Genomic DNA, 27,120 nt, shown 5'->3' with positions numbered 1-27,120 from the left:
CAGTTGGGCCAGCAGGGGTAGGTCTTACACAGTGAACAGTAGAGTACTGAGGAGTGTGGTAGAACAAAGGGACTGCAAATTCAGGCCCATAATTCATTGAAAGTGGTGTCACAGCTAGATGGGGTTGTCAAGAATGCTTTTGACACATTGCCCTTCATAAATCAAAGTGCTGCGTGTAGGAGATGCAATCTTATGTTGAAGTTGTATAAGACATTGGTGAGGCCTAATTTGGAGCATTGTGTGTAGTTTTGGTCACCTACCTACAGGAAAGGATGTAAACAAGGTTGAAAGAGTGCAGAGACAATTCGCAAGGAGGTTGCTGGGTCTGGAGAACCTGAGTTATAAGGAATGATTGTATAGGTTAGAACTTTATTCCTTAGAATGTAGAAGATTGAGAGGAGATTTGGTAGAGGAATACAAAATTGTGAGGGGTATAGATAGGGTAAATGCAAGCAAGCTTTTTGCACTGGGGTTGGGTGGGACTATAACCAGGGGTCATGGGTTAAGGATGAAAGGTGAAGAGTTTAAGGGGTACATGAGCAAAAACTTCTACATTCAGAGGGTCGGGTGAGTGCGGAAAGTGGTCCATGGGCACAATTAAGAGAAGTTTGGTAAGTACATGGATAATAGTGGTATGGAGGATGATGGTCCCAATGCAGGTCGATGGGTGAGACAGTTTAAATGGACTAGATGGGTCAGAGGGCCTGTTTCTGTGCTGTATTTTTCTATGACTCTCTTATTAAACTGAATGAGGTTACATTTTTTTCATTTCTGACCCCTCACTACATAGCTGTTGTTGTCACACTTGGAAATAGCAGGGCTGTCGATCTGCATGTGTAAGTGTAAGTCGATCTGTAAGTGCAGATGAGTAGTTTGGCTTATCTTCCTAAAACATTAAAATTATTTCCACAAACGAAATGTTTTTAAACATTACCGATGAAGGGTCTCACCCCGAACATCAGCCATTTATTACTTCCGCCTGACTTGCTGAGCTCCCCCAGCATTTTGTACCTGTTGCTCCAGATTTCTGGCAGAACCTCTTGTTAAATATTATTTTCATTATTTATATCTATTTTAACTTTTTCCAAAACTCTCAGTATGAGTGTCAGAAGTCGCTCGAGTCACGGATGCTGTTTTTTCTGCTGCCTGCAGCTCACTTGTCACATGTGGACCATTGTGCTTTGTGGAGGGGCTTTGGTCTCGGAGAACCTTGTGAATGTGAGCATCACAAGGCACGGGCTGGCCGGAGACTGATTCACGTATGGAGTTGCTGTCCACTGCAGCTGCAAGCTTTGTACAGTGGATCCCAGTTCACTGGGCCATCAGTGAATCATGGCAGCTGTTTATTAGGGACAACTCTGAAACAGCAGAAGCTAGTCCAGTAAATAGCCTGGATTCCTTTCATTTATTTGGGACACTTTGGCGCTTAATAGGGGCAGGAGGCTGTTGCCGAACAGTTTCTAACTAGCATCAGTCGCGTGCACTTGTGTGGCCGTTAAACACTACACTGTGCTTAGAGCAAATGGTTTTTAAATAGCAACACACACAAAATGCTGATGGTCCTGACGAAGGGTCTTGGCCCGAAACATCGACATCGCTTCTCCCTATAGATGCTGCCTGGCCTGCTGCGTTCCACCAGTATTTTGTGTGTGTTGCTTGGAGATGCCAGAAATGGCCAGAGTAAAAATGAACTGTTTTCACCACACGTTAGGAATTACAAAGATTTTGAAGGTATCGATAATCATCTTGCATGTTGAAATGAAAATGAAGATGTGGAGAATGCAGGGGTTGAAAGTATTGTGTGAAGGTAGTCCATTGTCTGCACTAGGTGTCTGTACTGATTTTGTTGTTGATCGAAAGAACACGCAGCATACAATGGGTGAATTCCCCTGTTGATAACTATTAGGAACTAATACACATTTTTGTAGTACTGTAGTAGTATTGATAGTGTTCTAATTTGTTCTGCCTTTCATTTAAATACATAACTTGTTACTCAGTTAAATGGTAGTTTTTTTATACCTTTTTTTAACTATTGCTATGAAACTTCGCTAATTGAGGCAGCTGCTTAATTGGATCAAAATGTAATGGTTCTGAGGTGTCCCTTTAGCCAGGGTCCACTGTATATATCTTGCCTGCCTGTGTCCATATTGACGGCCTGCTTAAGACCACATGTCTCATTACTGTAAGCAGATGCACCTTCAGGTCAATTAGAACTCGTTATCCTCTTGCACAATCCAGGATCACTTGGACAAAAATGTCCTGCTCCTGAAAAAGTTTCTCTAGCAGGGGTTCCCAACCTTTTTTTTTAATGTCATGGACCAATACCATTAAGCAAGGGTTCTGGGTGGACCCCAGGTTGGAAATGCCCCCCATTGATAGTTGCTTAGCTTTCAGCTTGATGGCGGGAAACCAGGGTAGGACCTGTATAGTGAATAGGAGGACCCTGGGGAGTGCTATGGACAGAGGTACCTGGGAGTTCAAGTGCAGAGTTTGCTGAAAGTATAGTTACTGGTAAACAGAGAAGTGAAAGGGGTGTTTGACACTCTGGCCTTCATCAGTCAGGGCATTGATTACAGGAGTTGGGAAGTCATATTGCAGATATCTAACATTGGTGAGGTGCAGTTGGAGTGTTGTGTGCAGTTTTGATTACCCTGTTATAGGAAAGAGGTCATTGAACATTGAAGAGTACATAAAAGATTTATCACTGTGCTGCCCAGATTTGGGGCCTGAGTTATGAGGAGGTTGCACAGACTGGGACTCTGGAACATCTGAGATTGAGGGGCAAGCTGATAGAGGTATGTAAGGTAATGAGGGCGCATGGTCCCTTCCCCAGGAAGGGGGAAGTAAGTTTAAAATCTGAGGAGCGAGATTTAAAAAGTATATCGGGGCAGCTTCTTCATGTAGTGGGTGATACACATTTGGAACGAGTTGCCAGAAATTGTGCTTGAGATGGGCATATTAGCCAATTTTTAAAAGCCATTTAGAGTAGTAGGTGGGTAGGCAAGGTCTTGAGGGCTTTGGGCCTAATACAAGCTGATGGGACCAGCTTGCTGGGCAACACAGTTGGCATGGGTGAGTTGGACAGAAGGACTTTTTTCCACGTTGATGTGAGGGTATGGAGTTGTAGGCCAAGGCAAAGGTGAGGCCGAGTTTTGTGTACAATTTTGGGCTGAGAAGTGTTTAAAATCTAGGATGTATAGGAAGAACAAGCTCGCAAGTGAATTCTAAGGGCCTGAAGAGAGTGAGGGTGATGGTTAAATACTGTATGATGCAAAGTCTAGAGTTGGGAGCATACTGTGAGAGGAGGGTCTATACCTGTTGGAGGCAGCTTCAGAGAGGGGTAAAAGATCAGACTGTGGTGCCGAATTGCTGTAATCACAGAGATAGTAATTCAAAGAAGCAAATGCAGCTTTATAGTAACTTAAATGTAAGCAGGTGTAGATTGATAAAAACATGCAAAGCTAAAGGAAAGTTAAGCTTCTCACTATTTACTTTCAGTAGGTTAATTGCAGTGTCATGCTCTCAGCGATTCTTTACAGGAATAGTGCTTACAGTGAGCAAAGGCAGTAGTCTGGACCAGTTGCCAACTTAAATTAAAGAAATGTATACAATACAATCTGAAAACATTGAATACTTTGAGCAAATATTTAACATTCTGAAACGTTGCATTTTTGATGATCGGCAAAGCCACACAACACCATTGAGGATTACAGTGCTTCAGCCAGCAAGTTTCCTGTGCATGCCTGTGGCTGAGAAGGAAACTTCACCTGTGGAAGTACTTGTACACCGGCTGGCTGCTCCCAATAGTGTTTCTATTCTTGAGAGGGTTGTTTTGTTGAGTCTGAGTGATGGTGCCCTGTATGGGCAGAGACAAGGCTGCCTTTTTCTGGGTCAGAATAATTGCAAGTTATTGATACAGCCTGCTTTACAGTGAGCTATGCTTGGTATAGTCTGCAACGACATCAGACATCCTCAAGTAGGATGATAGTAGTGGGTGAGTTTTGCAAAGCTGGCTTGCAGGATCTCATGTAGAAATAAGGACAGGATGCTGAATTTCTCAGTCGGGATGAGGTGGCCTGTGAAAATGGCTGGGATGGGTGGGGAGAAGAGAGCCTCTTTCCAGTAGCAGTTTGCTTTGTTCCTCCCTCCAGTCTGAGCTCAGCATCTGCCACACCCATATTTGTACAACAGTCCCGGGGATATGGGGGGGGTGCTTCAGTCACCACCCAGATAAGTGCTAAAACATGGGGGGGAGGGTCGGTGGGGTTAGGGTGTGAAGAAATATACTCAACACACAACAATGAAACAGCTTCTCTGCACCTTTTAAAGACTTCTCAGTGCGGGTTACTGATTAAATAATTTCAACAGCATTCTAACTACACTGCCCAGTGTGGAAGGTAGTTTGGTGACTGTTCTGGTCAGGTCATTAGATACAAGGCAACACACACAAATGCAGGCCAGGCAGCATCCAGGGAAAAGTGTAAATAGTCAACGTTTTGAGTCAAGACCCTTCATCAGGTCCTTGTGAAGGGTCTTGGCCCAAAATAGCGGCTGTTCACTCTGTTCCATAGAAGCGCCTGGCCTGCTGAGTTCCTCCAGCATTTTGTGTGTGTTTCTTGGATTTCCAGCACCTGCAGATTTTCTCGTGTAGGTCATTATATACACTCGGTGGCCAATTTATTAGGTACAGGAGTGGAACCCAGTGTGGGCTTCTGCTGTTGTAGCCCATCCATTTCAAGGTTTGATGCGTTGTGCATTCAGAGATGCTCTTCTCCACACCGTTGTTGTAACATGTTATCTGAGTTACTGTCACTTTCCTGTCAGCTTGAACCAGTCTGCCCATTCTCCTCTGAACTTTCACATGAAAAGGCATTTTCACCACACTGCATGTTTTTTTTTGGTTTTCCACACCATCCTCTGTAAACTCAAGAGACTGCTGTGCATGAAAATCCCAAGAGATCAGCAGTGTCTGAGATACTCAAGCCATCCCATCGGTCACCAGCAATCATTCTGCAGTCACTCCCTTGGATCATATTTCTTCCCCAGTCTGATGTTTGGTCTGAACAACTGAACCTCTTGACCACGTCGGCATGATTTTCTTCATTGAGTTGCTGTTGCATGATTGGCTAATTAGATATCTGAATTAGCATACAGGTGTCCCCAATAAAGTGGCCACCAAGGGTATTTTCCTGGTTTCGGGCATTCAGCTTTGTTTTTGGGAAGTTGAAATATTAAGAAGTCAATCTGATCCATTGTGTTTTCAAGGCAAGTCAGTGCTTTCCTCCTAAGAAGTTAAAGGGAGCTGCCTTTTCAATGTGTTGGTTATCTGGGAAAGAATTGTGGCTCTGCAGAGCTAAACTCATTCCTTGAACCTCTCAGAAAATGCTCTTCCTCATTTTAATACCAGTTCCAGTTACATTAAATGCACGACTGGCAGTTTTTGAGGATTTATGGCAATTTCGATTTATGGTTATGGCTACCTGTGGCTCTGTTCTCATGAGATTGACATTTCTTCATCAACAAAATTGCCCTTTCACACTTTGACTTCCAACTTCGAGGAGATTCAAGACTCAAGATTGTTTACTGTAAACGAGTGTAAAGGAGAATGAAGTGACTGCTACTCTGGATTTGATGAAGCATAAATTAAAAACATAATAAGCAAAAGAACACAAAATAAAACTCAAAAAAATTCAATATGAAAGCTATCCTATAAAACCCAATGTACAAGTAACAGTTATATACACAGACTGATTGTATGTACAAAGTGACAATAAGTTTACTTTGAAAAGTACATATACGTCACCATATACAACCTTGAGATTCATTTTCTTATAAGGTAAAGCTAGGTATGTAGTGGTGGTGGGGTAGGTTAATGGGTGGAGCTGTAGATCAGATTAAACTCTTTCAATCCTGTTTCCAAGGAAACCACACCAGAATTACATCAGAAATGAATTTTGAAGGATTTATAATTATAACGGCCAATTAACCTTTAGTTGTAAAGTGACTAATAAGTCAAATGACATATAAATAAAATTTGATTGAATTGTTCAACAATCTTTAGCTGAAAAGGGGAAAAAGCAAGTTCCTGCAATTAGCAGAGACAATACAATTAATTGAATTTTCTTTTAACCTGTACCAATTCATTTTACTAATGAGAATAAAACTGAAAGAAAATTATAGCTTTAAACATTTTTACTTTTGATCCTGTTCTTGCACACCAACCTCAATGCATTGAATAATACAATAGAATGGGTAGAAACGATATTTGGTGTTTGTGTTGTTAGAAACTAAACAGCACTTCATTAAAGCAAATTAATTTCCAGAGAAACAGTGCAAATTAAAATCTTCCGAGATGAGTATTGCATTGTTAAATATCTATGTCTTATAGTCTATAGATCTCACTTGCTCTTTTATCCTACCAACCGCCATCCATCTGAAATTTTCTTCTACAATTTTAAAAATAAATTAAATGTTAGACATTTTTTCATTGATGCTGCTGACTATGATTTACAAACAGAAATAAAATTTACAAACAGGAATATTTTGTACTTATCAGACTTGTCATGTAACCATTTGCTTTCTTCGATCTAACTTGTCTTCCAAAGTTTGTATGTATTTGTGCCATGTACTTATTTATTTATTTAATGATACAATATGGATCAACAGGCTACGCCACCCAGCAACCCACCTATTTAACACTAGCCTAATCATAGGAGAATTTACAATGATCCATTAACCTACTAACTGGCACGTCCTTAGACTGTGAGAGGAAACGCACAAGCTCACAGGAAGAACATACAATTTTACACAAGGTGCCAGAATTGAACTCCGAACTCCAATTCCCTGAGCTGAAATAACGTCATGCTAACCTTACTACTATGGCATCTGTTTTCTCCCTGATACCTGTCCGTTTCCCTTCTGGTTTCAATGCCCATTCCAGAACACAACTGCTCAACATTTTCATTAAGTACACTTTGGCTCTTCCATCAATCAGTCTCGTTATTGAGGGTTACATTATTTTCCTTTTCCCATACTGCCTTGTACCTTTCCGATTTTAAACACCTCTTCAGTTTCTCTCTCAAGTGCCTTGTCTCAAAGGAGAGAAACCCTAGCTTCTCTAATCTATATCCACTAATTTAAGACCATTATTTAATTGAGTAATTATTTTATGAACCACTTGGAGCCTTCACATTCTGGCTTGTGACCTGATACTCTTGTGTCAGCTAAAGTAGTGTATCTTTCTCGATTCTAGAGAGGAAAATGTTGATTTATGCTGATGTTGGTTTGTTTACAGTGCATTTAGATGATTTTACAAAAATGGCTGACTCTCCAATACTTCAGGACTATAAGACCCTAAGAAATGGGAGCAGATTTGGCCCATTGAGTCTGCTCTGCCATTAAGTCATGGCTGATTTTATTTCCAACTCCATTCTCCCAATTCCTCTCTGTAAACCTTAACCCACTTACCAATAAAGAACCAATCAATTTCTGCCTTAAGTCCACTCAGTAACTTGGTCTCCGTTGCCCACTGTGGGAATGAAATCACCTCTCAATGGTTGAAGAAATTCCTCCTCCCTTCTGTTTTAAAGGGATATCACTTTATTCTGAGGCTGTGCCCTCTGATCCTAGAGCAACAATAACATGGTGAATCTGAATGGTATGACTTTACAATTGGCTATCAATGTAGTTTGATTGATTATTTCTAACAGAATCCTCACGTTTCTAGTTTTGCCTCAGAAATGGTGCTCTTGACCTCTAATTTATTTGTTTCCATCATGCCACATTCCCTGAAGCTTCCTACCTTTCAAGTGACTCATCTCATTTCTATAGCAATGACATAATTAAATGCAAAAATATCAGAATACTACCAAAGTTGTATGTCATTTGATCATATGATCAAATCTCCGAAAATATTGTCAGCTGCAATTGGCCACCCTGTGTATGTGCTAAACTCTATCTCTGCCTAGAAAACTCGTAATGGTCTGCACACATGGGAAATATGTTCTTAAGGTAATCACAGGAGAGACGTTAAGCTCAGTTTGTACTGCCTCTCACTGAACTAGAGTTACACACACGAAATGCTGGAGGATCTCTGCAGGTCAGGCAGCTTCCTGGTCCCTCCAGGTGAGGTGACTTTTCACTTGTGAGTCTGTTGGGGTCATGTACTGTGTCCGGTGCTCCCAGTGTGGCTTCCTTTATCTCAGTGAGACCTGATGTAGATTGGGAGCCCGTTTCGCCGAGCACCTATGGAAGTGGGATCTCCTGTTTTAATTCCACTTCCACTTCCTATTCCCATTCTGATATGTCTATCCGTGGCCTCCTCCACTGTTGTGATGAAGCCACACTCATACTGGAGGAACAGTACCTTGTATTCCATCTGGGTAGCCTCCAACCTGATGACATGAACATCGATTTCTCGAACTTCTGGTAATACCCCCCACCCCTTCACCATTCCCCATATCCTTTTCCTTCTCTCAGCTTAACTCCTTGCCCATCCATCGCTTCCCTGTGGTGCTCCTCTCCCCTTTTTCTTTCTCCCATGGCCTTTGGTCCTCTCCTATCAGACTCCCCCTTCTCCAGCCCTGTATCTCTTTCACCGATCAACTTCCCAGCTCTTATCTTCACCCCTTCCCCTCCTGGTTTCACCTAACACCTTGTGTTTCTCCCTCCCGTCGCCCCACCTTTTAAACCTACTACTCATCCTTTTTTCTCCAGTCCTGCTGAAGGGTTTTGGCCCGAAATGTTGACTGTACTCTTTTCCATTAATGCTGCCTGGCCTGCTGAGTACCTCTAGCATTTTGTGTGTGTTGCTTGGATTATCGAAGTCTGCAGATTCTCTCTTGTTTCCGAACTAGAGCTGTACCTTATGCGCCATCCAATCTGACTCCAGAATTACATTAAAATTGATTGGGGAGAAAGGTCACTGGTTTGGTCAAATTATTTTTCAAAAACCCTGCAGGTATTTCAATGCACTCTCACTTCAGTGAAAATATTCCATTTCCTCGACCACGCTGCATCCATCACAAGGCTTCCTATGGTATTTTATGCTGAAAAAATAGTTACTTGGTTTCTTGTGCAAACAAGGTTTGGATTTTTTTATGTATGACCATAAACCAAAGTGAAAGGCAAAAATCTGCCCTTTGTTCAAAATCACAAGAGACTGAGTTGTTCCATTAATTTATCACAGAAATAAGTCCTCAGCTTCAGTAATGGACTTTGAAGTGTTTTCAAGCATTGGAGAGCTTCTTCCCAGCCTATTAATGAGCCCATGCTGTTTCTCCTGAGATGTGTATTTTACTGTAAATGTGCTTTTTGGCTGGCTACCAAAAAACATTGTACTTGATTGTTGGGTTTTCTAACTGTGTTTACCAGCTCTCCTTTTCCAACCTCCTCATCTGTCCACCCAAGCAACTTAGCAGTCTTACTTCCCTTGAAGGCTTTCTTGCAGATCATTAGCTGGATGAACATGGCACAATAATACTTTCATACATCCACAGCAGGAAGATGTGCCCGTACTCTTGGCCATTAATAACTGGCTGAGGAGAGTAGTGGAGAATGATCCCCATAATTAACATTCCTTTATTAGTAGTCACATGCTCTTGGCTTTCATGTTTCTGGTTCTCAATAGTGGTGGAGGGAAAACCACATAATTTACATTCACTGGTGAATTTGAATGCTTTGCATTCCTTGAGCAAATGCCTGTGTGCGAATATTTGAGAGATCTCTACCTACCTCATAATTATCCGTGTTTTAACCACATGTACATTTTCCTTCAGATTTCAGTAACATTAGGTGTTTATACGTTTCCTTGTATTTTACAAATCTACAATCTGTGGGATTACAGCGGTGGAAGAATGGTCTTTAGAAAAATTCACTGACTCATTACATTGCTAAATTAAGTGGCTTTAAGTGGTTGAATAGATAGCTATCTTTAACATCTTTGTAGAGGTGTTTAAATTCTGTCAAGAGATGAGCACTACAAGAGCTCTTGATGATTGATGCTGCTAATTTTAGGCAGTCCTCGTCTCAGTTAGCAGAGACGTTAGTTCTTTTTATTTGCATCACGGTGTTCTACAGATTAAGCTACAAAAACTACAGCTTTGTTTGTTTCCAGAATGCATTGAGAGGATTGTATCAGCTTTTTCACCTGGTTCAATTTGTTGCTTAATTACCATCCTTAGTTAACAAGTGCAGTAATCGGCTCTAATATTTAATTCTGTTGTATCGTGTTATGTTCAGGTTGCAGGTTCATCGACTTGCATTACAGTTTTTGGATTTATTACCCACTGCCTTTTCTCAAGGGTCTATGAAATAAAGTAGTTTAATCGCAACTTTAGATTAATCTTACAGAATTAATAATTCCACAAACATGCAGAATAGAATATACAATAACAAATGTGTTGCTCCAAAGCATTGATTTGACTCCTAAGTACATTGAAGTGTGATAAAGCATGGACCATACCTGGTTTTTGTATTAGACAATTCAGCTACTTATATGGGGTCTTCTGTTTGATATGACCACATGATATTTTACCTCCACCTCACTTTCCATATACTAACCCACATTACTTGAAGTCTTCAATATCCAAAAGAACGATTATTCCCTATCATGAATTTTGCCTCCTTGGGTAAAGAATTCCCTACCATAAGAATGAAGAAATTTTTTCTCATCTGTGCTGAATGACAATTCTGTTAGATTGAGACTCTGAAATCCAGTTTCTAGACATACTATGTGGTTAGCCAATCTAAACCCTGTTTTCTTTAGAAAATAAAAAAATTTAGGTTTCAATGAGACTGTGTCTCATTCTTCTATATTCAAGAGAGGAATGGTCCAGTCTGCTTCACCTGTCCTTGTAAGAGACATGAGGATGTGATCTGATGAACCTTTCTTGCACTTCCTCTGAAGCAAATTTGTTCTTCCTTGTTAATGAACCACTCTGATACAATAGACAATAGACAGTAGGTGCAGGAGTAGGCCATTCGGCCCTTCTTGCCAGCACCACCATTCACTGTGATCATGGCTGATCATACACAATCAGTACCCCATTCCTGCCCTCTCCCCTTATCCCTTGACTCCGCTATCTATAAGAGCTCTATCTAACTCTCTCTTGAATGCATCCAGAGACTTGGCCTCCACTGCCTTCTGGGCAGAGCATTCCACATATCCACCACTCTCTGGGTGAAAAAGTTATCTCTGTTCTAAATGGCCTACCCCTTATTCTTAAACTGTGGCCTCTAGTTCTGGACTCACCCATCAGCGGGAACATGCTTCCTGCCTCCAGTGTGTCCAATCCCTTAATAATCTTATATGTTTCAATCAGATCCCCTCTCATCCTTCTAAATTCCAGTGTATTCAAGCCCAGTCGCTCCAATCTTTCAACATATGACAGTCCCGCCATTCCGGGAATTAACCTTGTGAACCTACGCTGCACTCCCTCAATAGCAAGAATGTCCTTCCTCAAATTTGGAGACCAAAACTGCACACAATACTCCTGGTGGGGTCTCACCAGGGCCCTGTACAGCTGCAGAAGAACCTCTTTACTCCTATACTCAATTCCTCTTGTTACAAAGGCCAGCATGCCATTAGCTTTCTTCACTGCCTGCTGTACCTGCATGCTTGCTTTCATTGACTGATGTACAAGAACACCTAGATCTCGTTGTACTTCCCCTTTTCCTAACTATTCCATTTAGATAGTAATCTGCCTTCCTGTTCTTGCCACCAAAGTGGATAACCTCACATTTATCCACATTAAACTGATCTGCCATACATTTGCCCACTCACCCAACCTGTCCAAGTCACCCTGCATTCTCATAACATCCTCCTGACATTTCACACTGCCACCCAGCTTTGTGTCATCAGCAAATTTGCTAATGTTACTTTAAATCCCTTCATCTAAATCATTAATGTATATCGTAAACAGCTGCAGTCCCAGCACTGAACCTTGCGGTACCCCACTGGTCACAGCCTGCCATTCCGAAAGGGACCCGTTAATCGCTACCCTTTGTTTCCTGTCAGCCAGCCAATTTTCAATCCATGTCAGTACTCTGCCCCCAATACCATGTGCCCTAATTTTGCCCACTAATCTCCTATGTGGGACTTTATCAAAAGCTTTCTGGAAGTCCAGGTACACTACCTTCCAGGTGTGGTTTCCCAGTGTAAATGTAATTCTTACTTTTAAATCCAACAGCAGTGCAAGGCAAATGCTGTTGACCTCACTAACTGCTCGCCATACCTGCATGCCTATGTGTAACGAAGAGCAGGTCCCCCTGAAAACCAGCAGTTCTCAATTTCTGACCATTTCAAAAAATGTTTCTTTTTCTGTCCTGTCTCAGTTTTCTGTTGAGGTTACCAACCTGAAAATGATGAAGATGAGCTTTATTTATCAGCGAACCATACAGTGAAATGCTTCATTTGTGTCAATTCAAATCAGCGGGGATTGTACTGAATGTCACCATGTTTCCGGAGCCAAAATAGCATGCCCACAACTCACAATTCACTAACACTAACCATACGTCTTTGGAATGCTGGGAGTAAACTGGAGCATCCACAGGAAATCAATGTGGTTACAAGAAGAATGTACAAACTCCTTATAGACAGCAGTAGGAATCGGACCCCAGTCTGTAAAGAATTGCGCTAGATCCCTGCTATTAGGCCCTTTAACTAGTCTTCAATCCACACTAGCTTTTATCCCCAAGCCCATGTACACTAATGCTGATTATCTTCTACTTGTGTGGTATCCTGAGGACTTCTGAAAGTCCAAATGAAGCTCCCTAGAGCAACACACAAAATTCTGTAGAAACTCAGCAGGTCAAGCTGCAGCTACGGAGGGGAATAGTCAGAACTCTTCATCAAGACTGTAAAGAAAGACGGAGACAGCCCTAGAAGTTGGGGTGGGGAGGGAGGAGTAAGAGCAGGCAGGTGATAGGTGAATCCAGGCAAGAGGGTGGTGGTAGGCAGGTGAGGGAGGGGGAAGAGTAGGATTGATGTAAGGAGTTGGAAGCTGATTGGTGGACGTGAGAAAGGGCTGAAGAAGATGGAATCTGATGGGAGAGGACCATGGAGAAAAGGAAAGGAGATGGGGAGGGAAATCAGAGAGAGGAAGTTGTGCGTGTTGGGCAGATTGAGAGGATGGGGAAGGGGAGAAAGGTGTGATAGGGCTAGCAGAATACGGCAACAGAGGGGATTGGTCACTGGAAATGAGAGAAATCAATGTCTATGCTGTCTTGCTGGAGCCTGCCAAGGTGGAAAATGAGGAATTCAACCTTGGTAGTCTCTGGAGAAGATCCTTGGTCATTTTTTCAGTATACTGAAGAAGGGTTATGGACTGAAACATTAACTGTTTATTCATTTCCATAGATACAACCTGACCTGCTGAATTCCTCCAGCATCTTGTGTGTGTTACTTCAGTAGTCTGGCTCATGTTCCACCTAATATAAGAACCTTTATCTATTGGACATGTATAATGGCTGAGGCTCCTTCAAAGCTAATTTCGGGAACTGCCTACCTGAATTAAAGCCTCAGCCTGCAGTCCCTTTTGACAGAATAATCTCTAATGGGTGTGCTTGGTTGGAATAAGTGTTTGTGTAACCTTATCCTGTTGATAAGTTGGTGTCCATATCTCATTCTCCATCTCCAGTTCATGAACTGTGAAATGAAGCTTAATATACATGTGTTCATGACAGATCTCCATCATTTTCAACAACTCCTGTGTGTAATCAGCTATGCTTGCCTTAAATGTGTTTATTCAATTGTTTGTTTATTGATTTTGATGTTGTTTGTTTAATTTGATTACAGAGCCACTCTGTTACTCCTAATTCACCCAAGTCCACAATTATAGACACTACAAAACTAAGTTATGGTAACTGATAACAAAAATGTAGAGATTCTGCAGATGCTGGAAATCCAGAGCAACACACAAAATGCTGAAGGAACTCAGCAGGCCAGGCAGTGTCTATGGAGAGGAATAAACAGTTGATGTTTCAGGCTGAGACCCTCCTTCAGGACTAGAAAGGAAGGGGAAAGAAGCCAGGATACGAAGGGGAAGAAAAAGGGCTGCACAGTGGCACTGTGGTTAGCACAATGATTTACAGTACCAGCGACCCAGGTTCAATTCTCACCACAGCCTGAAAGGAGTTTGTACATTCTCCCCATGACCATGTGGGCTTCCTCCCAGTCCAAAGAGGTACCAGTTGACAGGTTCATTGGTAATTGTGAATAGTCGTGTGATTAGGCTAGGGTTAAATCAGGGGTTGCTGAGCGACTCAGCTTGAAGGGCTGGAGGGGCCTGTTCTACACTATCTCAGTAAATAAAATAAGTAAAAGTACAAGCTGGCAGGTGAAAGGTGAAACCGAGTGAGAGGGAAGGTGGATGTGGGAGTGAGGAATGAAGACTATAAGACCATAAGATATAGGAGCAGAATTAGGTCATTTGGCCCATTGGGTCTGATCCATTTTCCCTCTCAGCCCCAATCTCCTGCCTTTTTCCTGTATCCCCCCCATGCCCTGACCAATCAAGAATCTAATCAACCAAGAATGAAGTAAGAAGCAGGGAAGTGATAGGTGGATGAGGTAAAAGATGAAAGAAAGCCTCACTTGATTTCACCCATTCAATCCCGATGAACAGTTTTGTCATGAAACATCAACTGCTTATTCCTTTCTGTAGATGCTGCCTGACCTGTTGAGTTCCTTCAGCACTTTGTGTGTGTGTTGTTACAGAAATCAATAATGTGCCAGTAACACCAACAGCAGAAACAGAACTTTATTTGGAACGATAAATACAGTTTGACTTGAAAGGTCAAATATACAACTGGGAGTTGTCAATCACATTTAGCTTTATAAACTTTATAAACTGAGTTGTTGAACTGATAACAGCATACAGAAGACATCTGGTCCTTAAGCAATGGAACAAACTGTCCATTATCACCTCCGTAAAGAGTTTAGGAGTTGAGAAAGAAGAGGAAAGGCTGAGCAAGTGGTTGAATTAATGAGATGGATGTCTGGATGTCATGAATAGAAGTATACAAAAAGCAGTAAACAAGATATGTAAAACGAAGAAAATATTTTCAATTTGACACAAAATCCCCTGTAAAACGTTCAGGTTTTGATCTAAAGAGATCCACACTTATTGTCTACCTAACAGTCACAAGAGGTTGAAAGTCATTAAAACTAACTGTTATTCAGCTGTCTTTGTTTAGTGGGCAATTCAAATTTGTTTGAATGGTTCAATTTAATGTCAGAGAATGTATAGAGCGTACAGCCTGAAATTCTTACTCTTCACAGGCATCCACAGAACAGTAAACCCAAAGAATGAATGAAACATCAAAACCCCAAATTACCCCATCCCACACACAAGCAACAGCAGAAGTGTCAACCCTCCCCCCACTTGCACCAGCAAAAGCACTGAACGCCCCCCCACCACCACCACCCTCCATGCAAGCTACAGCAAAAGCCCCCAAAGAACCTTGATCTGGGGTCCACCAATAACTACAGTCCACAACCCAGCACTTCGGTATCTCAGACAGGCTCTCCCTCACTAGCGAGGAAAAGCAAGGTCACTCCTGCCACAAAGAGAGTGGCTCACCGTTCCAGTGGTACGTTCTTCCATGTTGCTTCTCTGAGCCCCCTGACTCGAGGACTGGCAGGCTCTCACTCACCAGCGAAAGAGAGAGGGTCTCTCAAGTACAGGGGCCTTCTTTCAACAGCAGCACACACTGCCTTTTCTCCCAATGTTTCAATCTCCCACAAGACTGGAAGATTGTAATCTTCTGTGCCAGTTCAGTGCTTAAGTACTAAGTTTAAAAATAGGATATTCTCTTCCTGAAGATTTAAAAATTTGTTTGTGTGGGTGGGTTTAATCTATGATAGTTAATGCACTGACACCAAAGCTGAACTTCAACACCAAATTTAGTGTCTGTCATCTAGTATTGCAAGTCAAGCAAAATATAACACGAATTGAACTTTTTTAAAAAAAAATCTACCTTGTGTTTCTCAGGCACAAAACTACAAGTTTCAACATGAGGGTTCGTCACTGACACAAGCTGCAGTGGGTGATGTTTCCCTGGTCATGTATTCTGCATCTTAAATGTCATATTTTATCAAAAATTGCTTACATGTGTTCCTGGCATTTCTTCTCTGCCACCTGTGCCACACCCACTCCCCTCCCATGGCACTCTACCCTCGCCATTCCCAGCATCCTTTCCTCTGGCCAGATTTATGAACTCCATCTCCACTCCACATTTGCAAATACTGAGCAAAGGCACCCTAGCTGTATATATAGTACTGTATGTTTGCAAATAATGTTAATTGCTAAGTACTCAAAGCTGAAGTGTTGAGTAATACACTAGTGCACTTGGCTGCTGTAGATGCCTGGAGTACATCCCTTCCAAAATTGGTGAAGAGCTTTGACCTATAGGAAAGCAGTCCAAACTACTACTATTCAAATAAGCTGCTATTTTTGGTTGGTGTTTCAGGACTGAGTCAATGCTTTGACATAACTGTTGACGGGTCACTGACTTGACCTACCATTTTTTCCCCCTTGGATATCAAGGCTAGTGTTTAAATCCTGCTCTAAATGCCATTGAGGTGCTTGTTGTGAGTTACCTTAATAAACCCACTCCATTCCAGGCAGCGAAAGGATGCCCAGAGCATTGTCATAGGAAAGTACAGCACAGAAACATTCGGCCCATCTAGTCCAAGCCGAAACTGTCTACTCCCAACTACCTGCACCGGGACCATAGCCTTCCGTACCCCTACCATCCATGTGCCAATCTGGACTTCTCTTAAACATTGAAATCAAGCTTGCATGCACTACTTGTGCTGGCAGCTCAATCCAAACTCTCACAACCCTCTGAGTGAAGAAGTTTCCCTTCATGTTCCCCTTAAACTTTTCACTTTTTATCCTTACCTGATGACCTCTAGTTTTCATCCCACCCAACGTCAGTGAAAAAAGCCTGCTTTCATTTGCCTTATTTATACCCCTCATAATTTTGTATACCTCTGTCAAATCTCCTCTCAATCTTCTACATTCCAAGGAATAAAAGTCTTAACATTCAATCTTTCCTTATAACATTGCTGGTGAAGGAAAGGATATTGTGTCAGGAAGTTGTGGCTCTGAAGGATGCCTCTGGGTGATTATACAGGATTTTTTTTGAGTGAATATGCTTCCTTGCTCAATATTTTGAATTATGTTACTCACTATTTTTCAGTGTTTACTTGCTATTTTGAATGTTTTGCACCTTGGTCCCAGAGTAACGTTGTCTCGTTCAGCTGTATCTGTGTATGGTTTGAATGATAATTAAACTTGATTTGATTTTGATTTGAAAAGTGATGCTTCCAGTCCCCTGCTGTCCTTGTTCTCTCAGTTTACCAGGGTTTGGGAAGTTCTGTGATAAGTCTGTAAACATCACGTTAATTTCAATGTACCAAAGCAAGCTTAATGTTTCAGAAATTATTCAGAAATATAACACTAAACATAAGATTTGTTTTCATTTGGATGCTTTTTGAAAGCAATTGTTAATGGGGACATCTGATTTCGTATGCCTGAAACACTTTCAAACCTCCAGTGTCTCTGTTTTCATTTCAGTATAACAACTTAATTAAATCATTCCTACAACTGCAGCTGAATTTTGTTTATCGTACTTGAAAACTGCCAGGATAACTCAAATTAGCACACTATACTTAACTATGTAATTTCCCAAATTACCATCCACTTAATTGCTTGCAATAATGTGAAATAAAGTATCTGATTTATATTTGTGTTTACCAGTGCTTTTTATTCCACTGCCTCTTTTGGGAGCCTGTTCTATGGATTTAGAAGTTGTTCTGAGATAACTCTAATTTCCAATCAAACTTTACAGTGAAAACAACTATCCCTCTCTCTAATGCTATCTTGTTAGTAGGTATGCATGCGTATAAATTAGCTACCTCTATTAATTTTCTATAATTCTAATAACTGCACCTTCAGTTCTTGTGCTTAATGAACCTCTGTTTTAATTGTATCTCGCTCTGAATTAATCTGCATGGCAGTGTTCATACTAATCTGAAATTTACAGGAAAAAAATAACAACCTTTATCTACATTCTTGTTGAGTTGATTCATTTGAATATTGAGAAAAAGTGTGATATTTGAACTCTTCACCTAATTTAGCTGATTTTTTTTCTGATAGAGTAGTACAGCTCAGGACAGCCCTTCAGCCCATCTAGTCTGTGCCAAACTAGTATTCTGCCTAGATCCATCAACCTGTACCTGGACCATTGACCTCCATACCCCTCACATCCATGTACAGTAACTGTCCAAACTTCCCTTTAAGGTTGGGGTAGAAATTGCATCCACCACTTGCACTGACAGCTCGTTCCACACCCTCACCACCCTCTGACTGAAGAAGATCCCCCTCATGTTCCCCTCAAACATTTTACCTTTCACCCTTAACCCATGACTTCTGGTTCTAGTTGTTATATTTTGTAACTTCAACACAGTAAACCAATTCAAAGGAAGGCACGGGAGTCCAAAATGCAAGTCTAACTTTGAGCTTATTTCTAGCGAGGTACATATGTATGACTTGGTAGCGTGATGACACATACAATTAATGTATATTAATGCTTGCATTTAACCTATCTATATCCCTCATAATTTTGCATAGCTCCATAAAATTTCTCCTCATTCTCCTACACTCCAGAGAATAAAGTCCTAACCTATTCAACCTTTCCCTATAACTCTGGTCGTTAAGTCCAGGTAAAATCCTTGTAAATTATCCCTGTAAAACTAATTCGTAATATATTCTGCTGTCGTTAATAGTAAAACTGACTGCTACAATAAGTGATGCTTAAATTGTATAGCTATCAAAAAAGGTGAGATATTATAAATTATTATAAACCAATTGGAAAATTGCTGTGTATTGATTTCCAGCTCTTAGCTTCATCCCACCCCCTCCGGTCTTCTCCTATCATTTTGCATTTCCCCCTCCCCCACTACTTTCAAATCTCTTACTATCTTTCCTTTCGGTTAGTTCTGACGAAGGGTCTCGGCCTGAAACGTTGACAGTGCTTCTCCTTATAGATGCTGCCTGGCCTGCTGTGTTCCACCAGCATTTTGTGTGTGTTGCTTGAATTTCCAGCATCTGCAGATTTCCTCGAGTTTGCTGTGTATTGGTCTTAGGTTTATTGTTGTTCAGTCAGCGGAAGAATGGAAAGTAATATTTTTCAGCTATTTAGAGAAAATATTTTGAAGTCTCTTGTTTTACCCATCTGGGATTCTAATAATGTAAATGGTCTCTCCCCAGATTGCCGCCGTGTACTCCACCGTGAGTAAATCATCGCAGCAATGGTGTCAGACAGATTTGGAGTTAGAATCTGGATATGCCTGTATTGAGGAGGTGACCCCCAGCAGACTGTCGTCTACACCCAACCATCTCTATGCATCTGTGAGTGACTATGAACGATCACCTAAAGTAGCAGAGCAAAACAAGTCTGCGGATGCCGGGGGTGAAGATCTCGATCCGGGATACGAAGCCATCAGTGGTCTGAAAGAGGCTCCTCCAGAACAGAACAATGAGGCTGGTGGAAACCAGTCTACCTGCCAGGGGGAGAATGATTATGCAAGCATTCGTGAAGTGAGTCAGAAGTAACACACCAGGACCCCTGCGGTTTAACTGCAGAACCTCCTGCAAATCTGCTGACGCACATCGTTTGGGTTTTTATTTTAAAGTTCCTGTGCTGTTCAACATCTGAGTACATGCATTTAGGTACCTTGTAAATAGAATGTAAGGAAGAAATAATTTGATGGCATTTATTCCTTTGTGTTCATGAGTGAGGGGGAGGGCAAAATTATTTTAAGGGTTATGAATAGAAAATTGGAAACCTTTGTTTCTCTGGTTGCACATCTTCATGCAAAAGTAGTGCGAATTAAGTTGTAGAAAGGGCTGCAGTTAGTGCAATTGTCATTTTCATATAATGTAAACATGGGACTTACATTTAATTTTGTTTAGGGAAGAAGGGCTAGAAATTGCTTTACTACATTTTTAATGTGTCATCACATCAGCACCGTGGATCAAATGTGGTGTTTGTAATATTTTAAGGGATATGATCTTCAATTGCAATGTTTCAGGAGCGGTGTTACAAATCGATAGCGTAATGACAGGACTGCTGAAGACAGACTGCTTCCAAATGGCCAAAGGAGACTGGCGAAGAATATTGCCTGATAGAGCTGTATTCTTTGTATAAGAGGCCTGTTTGACATGCTCCAGACTGGGCGTTGCTGGGAGGTGTTCTTAAAAAAGTCATACCACATGAATGCTCCCCATGAACATCTGGACTTTGGAGGCAGATGCTCCTTCCCATCTGCCCCACCCTGTGGCATGAAAGCAAAATGAATTCTTCTCTCTAATGCAAGAATAAGCACAAGACAATGAAATATGGCAGAGACTGGCTGCCTAGAGTGATCCGAAGGCAAAGAAGTTTGAGGTATACAGTGTGACTTCCACCAATAAAGCTATCCCTGTGCACATAGTGCTGTGCTGGAGATTGCAGCAAGTCATGGAAGGCAAATAGTGCATTTGGTTTTGACTCTATAAATAGCACAATTTGTTGGGAGATTCGGTTAATTAAGGCTTTGTGAGTAAGGAAGTACTGTTGTTTTTTCAGATCCAGTGAGGTTAAAAATGACCCTGGAGTTGAATTTTGGTGTTTGCACACTGTTGACATCATGTGGAGAGATTGCATGCCAGAGAGAGAAAAAAAATGGTGCTATCACAATTGAAATTTCTACTCAAAAACCAGGTGTCAATTTTCCTGAGCTGTACTTATACTCATAGGAATGGATGTGATGTTATTTTACTTTGAGTTAGGCGCAAAAGAGCACAACAACAGATCGTTTTTTTTTGGGTGGGGGAGCTGTGCAAAGAAGTGAATTAACATAAATTAAAGAATTGAGTGCAGTACATGTCTTGTGGCATAAGGGCTAAGAAGTATTGTGTGTAGAACAACAAAAAAATTAAGAATTGAATGCATTTGATTGACCACTTAAACTTTCCTTGCTTGGTTATGCTCCAGGTCAATTAGAATTGGTCTAAAGTCAATCAGGTGCAACCACAGTCTTTGTTTTCCCACTGAGTTGTTTCCTACTTTACGCTTTATACTATTGAAGCATTTTGTCAACTAAACCTCAGCTACCTTTCTCCTGTTGGTGTTACTCTAATAAGAAAATTACATGTCTTCCATTAAGTATAAAGCTTGATTCCAAAAGAATTTCTGAAAAATTGGAAAGCTAACCTCTGGGAAAAAATGGCTAATTCAACCCACTGCACCAGAAATCAACCTTAACTGCACTTGCTTCTCAAGTTATAGAAAAGCACAAAGTCTCTGGGTCAGGTTTATTCAGAACTGACTGCTTGTAATGACAGGGACACTTACACAAACTCTTCTCACTCTGGTCTTCCTCTAGTTATTTTAGTCAATTTGTACCAGAAATCAATTTGCCTGATAATTTCAGGCTTTAGTTGAGGGGTTGAATTACTCATCTGCACACGTTATTCTTGTGATGTTACTGTAACAGAAATATTTAAGAAACTATTGTTCCACCCATCGGCTTCAAAGACAGCTCGCCACTGACTCCTGTGTGTTTTCAAACTCTGACTAGATCAGTCATTACTGCAATGCTTTTTGAAGTGAATGTACAATCAGGTGTAAAGTACTGACAGGCACTTTCAATTATGTTTCTCTCAAGTAGGATCTGATATAGATCCTAATTTTTTTTCAAGTAAGTAGATAGTTAAATAAGCGATTAGTTTTCCTAGACCTGGGAACGTGTTAGTGTAGTTAATGCTCTCTGAATTAAGAGCTCCCAATCCTTAACAAATTAAGCTGTTGGTCTGACTGTGAACATATATTTAAACTATATTCCTGTGTAGTTTGGTATAGCTTTGGATAGTAGATTGTGATAGATTTGTTATTAACTTCTAACCCTTCAGATTGTTAAACCATAAAGTCAAAGTTATCATTTTTTTCAGATTGATAGGTGATGTAGTCTATATATCAGAAAATATTTCCTGAAATCTGAATAAGATTTATTGTGACTTGAAATTGGCTGTTTTGCAGCAGTAATACAGTACAAAGATATTAAATTACTATCAACGACAGAGTAAATAGTACAAAAAAAAACCACGAGGTAGTGTTCACGGACCATTCTGAAATCCGATGATGGAAGGGAGGAAGCTGCTCCTGAATCGTTGAGTGTGGGTCTTCAGGCTCCTGGATCTCCCTGATAGTAGAAACAAGAAGAGAGCATTACCAAGATGGTTGGAGTCCTTAATGATGAATGCCACCTTCTTGAAGCATTGCCTCTTAAAAATATCCTCGATGGTGCGGAGGGTTTTGTCTGTGATGGAGACAACCATCTTGCAATCCTGTGCGTTAAAACGGGCTAAGATGCAACCAGACAAAATGCTCCCCACTGCACAGCTATATAAATTTGCGAGGCTCCTTTGGTAATAAGTTAATAACTGTCAATTGTTTTAATTCACCGGAGTAGTTAATTCCATATCGACTTTTCCAAGAACAAGGCTCTGTGATAGTGTTATTCCTTCATACTTGTTTGAAAAATATCTGCTAACATCAATAAATGTCCTTTCCTTTCATAGAACTGACACAATCCCCAATGAAGTTTCCTTACACTTCCACTATGATGGCACTTATAGATGCCCGTTTGGACACTTGAGCTCCAATGCATGAGGCACAATGTAAATAATAGAATTCAGTAAAAATTATTTTCTCTACCTGCCTGGGAGGGAATGAAATACTGGACACATACAATATGATCTTTCAGTTGAGATAATAATGAGCTAACAGGGTAGTGAAGTCAGAGACTGGAAATAAAAGCAAAATGGAAAAATGTACAGATTGGTGGAACAATGGAAGATGCAGTGTGGTATATTTGAAAAATCTTTGCATCATAGCAAAATTGTCAATTGTTCACCTACACCAGAAACAGTATCGAAGTAGCAAAGGAGAAAGTTGAAAAATTCCCAGATCTGCCGCACACTTCACAGTAGACATGTCCCATATAGGCAGAGCAACAAAGAGCACATCTTAACTACTGACTGCAGTCAACTTTCTAAGATATATTTTATTATTGCACATTATTATTTTAAAGTACAAGAATAGAACAATTAGATTTTCACACGGTGATCATAGGATAAAATCAGACAAAACTGAAAGCAAAGAAAACGTTTCTTCATTATGTGACCATTAGGATCAGACTGGGTTATTGAATTCTAATGGTCTTTCTCTACCATATTTATGATAGTAACAAAAAAATTGGAATAATGGATTTTATAATCTGTCCCAATGCCCCTCAATACTGTTAAGCAATCACAAGCTGTTTAGTTACCAGTTACCATTATGGTATTTAACATTTTTTTACAAGGGATGGTAACAAATGAGTGTGATGCTCAGACAATGTTGAGTAATTCACTTTCTCAAAAAGCTGATGTCTACACACCAAAGTCAGTCATACATCATGTACCTTTACAGAATGAGCACAACAATGGAGTTTCCCTTCGATCACTTTGATCCGGTGGTGTCCAGGGCAAATGGACCCACAGCAAAGTGATGATATACCATATAGACATGGTTTCAAACTAACAGTTTAAATATGTTCATCTTAGTTTTATTTTAACAAATCAGATTGATATCACATTTAGCTACAATGACTTTTAAGGAATACATTTGCAAGTTATATCTTAAGCTTAAGTACCACTTGGAGACTTAAGCTGTCGACTTTAGAATTCTTCACTAATATTGGAAATCCACATTCTACAAGTGCAGGTATTTTACAGCACACTGGCCAGTTGCTCTGGATTAGTAAATAAGTTGCTATGTAGGAAAGCATGCTGGATCGGAGAAAATTATGATAAAATAACAGACAAGTACCATATTTCCAGCTGTAAAGGAATTTTTTTGACTGACCATATTTCATGAGTTAATTTACCAACTACACGTGTTTTTAGCTGCAGGTATCTATGAACCTCGTTTTGTGTTACATGTTACATATTATGTAAAGTTCAATACCTTTTATATTCTCTTTTGAATAAATCTTTTGTACTGTTTAAATTACAAGATATATACATCATTTTACTGAAGACTAATGGATAAATTTATATTAATTATTTTTATGAAATGTGTGTTTTACTTTTGAAGTTCAACAAATTCAGTGTTCAATAAGATGTTATTTTAATGGAAAAAAAGTTTGGCAATTTTGTTAATGAGTTGGGGAATTCTGATTTCAATGTAACGATGCCCTAGGAAATTGATATGATGTATTTCATTGTAGTTAAATTTCAATCTGAATGTTGGGAAATGTGACTGCTTTACTTTGTGAAGAAGTAAATAGCATTAAATATGAAAAAAAATCTGCAGATGCTCAAAATCCAAGTTACATACACAAAATGCTGGAGGTACTCAGCAGGGCAGGCAGCATCTATGGAAAAGTGTAAACAGTCGATGTTTTGGGTCGAGACCCTTCATCAGGACTGGGAAAGAAAAGATGAGGAGCAAGAAGGTGGGCGGAGGGGAGGAAGAAGAAAAGGTGGTAGGTGACAGGTGAAATCAGGAGTGGGAGGGGTGAAGTAAAGAGCTAAGAAGTTGATAGGTGAAAGAGATAAAGGGCTGGAGAAGGGGGAATCTGATAGGAGTAGTCAAAAGGCCATGGAAGAAAGGGAAAGGGGAGGAGCACCAGAGGGAGGTGATGGGCAGGTAAGGAGATAAGGTGAGAGAGGGAAATAGGAATGGGGAATGGTGAAGGGGGGGTGCAGTTACCGGAAGTCCGAGAAATCAATGTTCATCAGGTTGGAGGCAACCCAGACAGAATATAAGGTATTGCTCCTCCAGCCTGAGTGTGGCCTCATCACGACAGTTGAGGAGGCCATGGACTGACATGTGGGAATGGGAAGTAGAATTGAGGTGGGTGGCCACCAGGAGATGCCACCGTTTCTGTTGGATGGAACATAATGCAGTGAACCGGTCTCCCAATCTACATTGGGTCTCACCAATATACAGGAGGCCACACCAGGAGCACTGGATACAGTAGATGACCCCAGCAGACTCACGGTTGAAATGTCACCTCACCTGGAAGGACTATTTGGGGCCCTAAATTAGACTAACGGAGGAGGTGTAGGGGCAGGATGGCATTTGTTCTGCTTGCAAGGATAAGTACCAGGTGGGAGATCAGTGGGGAAGGATAAATGCACAAGGGACTCACGTAGGGAGCAATTCCTGTGGAAAGTTGGGGGAGGTGGAGAGGGAGAGTTGATGTGCTTGGTGGTGGGATCCTGTTGGAAATAGCGGAAATTATGGAGAATTATGTGCTGGATGCAGAGGCTACTGGGATGGTAGGACATATTCCCGCTAAGGTGTGCGCATGTGAACACATCTTCTGCCAGGAGTGCATAAAGGAATTTAAACTGCTCACGAAAGCTTGTTGCCCTCTACCTCGTTGGCTTGGAACTGACTTATTTATACTTGTTTTACTGAATAAATTATTCGATGCACACATGTTGTTGTCACCGGGCAATAAACTTGTGCACACTGGTCATTACAAATGAGAGGGAACATTGGTGATAGGCAAGGACAAGAGGAACCTATCCCTGGTTGGGTGGCGGGAGGGTACGGTGAGGGCAGATCTGCACAAAATGGAGGAGATGCAGGTGAGGGCAGCATTGATAGTGAAGGCAGCAAAGCCCCCTTCTTGCCCTCTCCCGGTTTCACCTATCACCTACCACCTTGTATTTCTTCCTCCCCCCACCTTCTCGGTCTAATTTCTCATCTTTTTTCTGTCCTGATGAAGGGTCTTGGCCCGAAATGTCAACTGGCTCCTCTTTTCTATAGATGCTTCCTGGCCTGCTGAGTGCCTCCAACATTTTGCGTGTGTTAATAGCATTAAATAGTTTGGGCACTACTCAATCACACAATATTTCACTCTTAAGTTCAGGATAGCTTAACCCTTGGTTGCTGTTTGATTTGGGATTAATTGCATCTTTCCTAAATCTGCAAAAGAAACTGCTGCCAAGAAGTGACAATTTATCCACCTCACTTCCTGTGTGTTGCAAGACTAATTATATTAAAATGTTATTATTGTCACGTGATTAGTGCTCGGACTACATTATGTTCCGTATAAGAATTCTTTAATTAATTAAAGTCTGTTATTTCAATCTGTATCCCAATTACTTATAATTTATAACTTTAGAATTGTCTTGTATTACTATGTTCGTGATTTAAAATCATATGAATTTTTGCAAATTTATGGACAACAGCTATTGTAAATATAAATACACCATCTGTTCATATTGGATTTTTATTGCAAGTTAATCATTTTTATTTTCTTTCAAATTTTAGTGATACTTTTCATTTAAGTAACTACAAAACATTTATCCACTGTGTTGTAAGTAAAGTCAAATACCACTAAGTATAATTTTTTAACAGAAGTAGCAACTTCAAGTCAAATATCTATTATAAAGATTGTGACCAAGTCTGGAGTATTCATCTTCATCTATGCATTTAAAATGCAATGGCATATCATTAAGGATTGTTTGTGTTTTATTTAAATGTTGTCAAGTAATATCCATGTACGAAACATTCAATCTGAATTTAAATTGAATTCATTTATCCCCTTGTGAAGAAAAATAAAATCCCTCAACTGCTGGCACTCCTCAGATTACAACTGATTTTATCCTGCTGTTTATAAGTCTCAATAAACACAATGTGCTGTATATAGACAATCGCAGAAACAGACAGCAGCTTGAGTGGGTGCAGGTCTCCGTGAGTGACCCTGGTCGGTGATCCCAGCCCTGTCTGGGTGAAGGTCTTCGTGAGTGACCCTGGTCGGTGATCCCAGCCCTGTCTGGGTGCAGGTCTCAGTGAGTGACCCTGGTCGGTGATCCCAGCTCTGTCTGGGTGCAGGTCTCAGTGAGTGACCCTCGTCGGTGATCCCAGCCCTGTCTGGGTGCAGGTCTCCGTGAGTGACCCTGGTCGGTGATCCCAGCTCTGTCTGGGTGCAGGTCTCCGTGAGTGACCCTGGTCGGTGATCCCAGCCCTGTCTGGGTGCAGGTCTCCGTGAGTGACCCTGGTCAGTGA

At 40.9% G+C, this 27,120-nt stretch overlaps 1 protein-coding gene across 2 annotated transcripts in view; it reads left to right on the top strand.

The window, feature by feature from the left end:
* Positions 1–26,132, top strand: part of pag1 (phosphoprotein membrane anchor with glycosphingolipid microdomains 1) — a 152,457-nt gene extending 126,325 nt beyond the window's left edge. For both annotated transcript variants that reach the window (XM_059983568.1, XM_059983571.1), the window contains one exon: positions 19,278–26,132. In XM_059983568.1, coding sequence (XP_059839551.1) covers positions 19,278–19,622 — 345 coding nt within the window. In that variant the 3' untranslated portion in view covers positions 19,623–26,132. The remainder of the gene's footprint in view (positions 1–19,277) is intronic.
* The last annotated feature ends 988 nt before the right edge of the window (positions 26,133–27,120 follow it).

The sequence above is a fragment of the Hypanus sabinus genome, chromosome 1 (genome assembly GCF_030144855.1).
Source record: "Hypanus sabinus isolate sHypSab1 chromosome 1, sHypSab1.hap1, whole genome shotgun sequence".
Taxonomy (NCBI): domain Eukaryota; kingdom Metazoa; phylum Chordata; class Chondrichthyes; order Myliobatiformes; family Dasyatidae; genus Hypanus; species Hypanus sabinus.
This window is presented reverse-complemented; position numbering and strand designations above follow the sequence as displayed.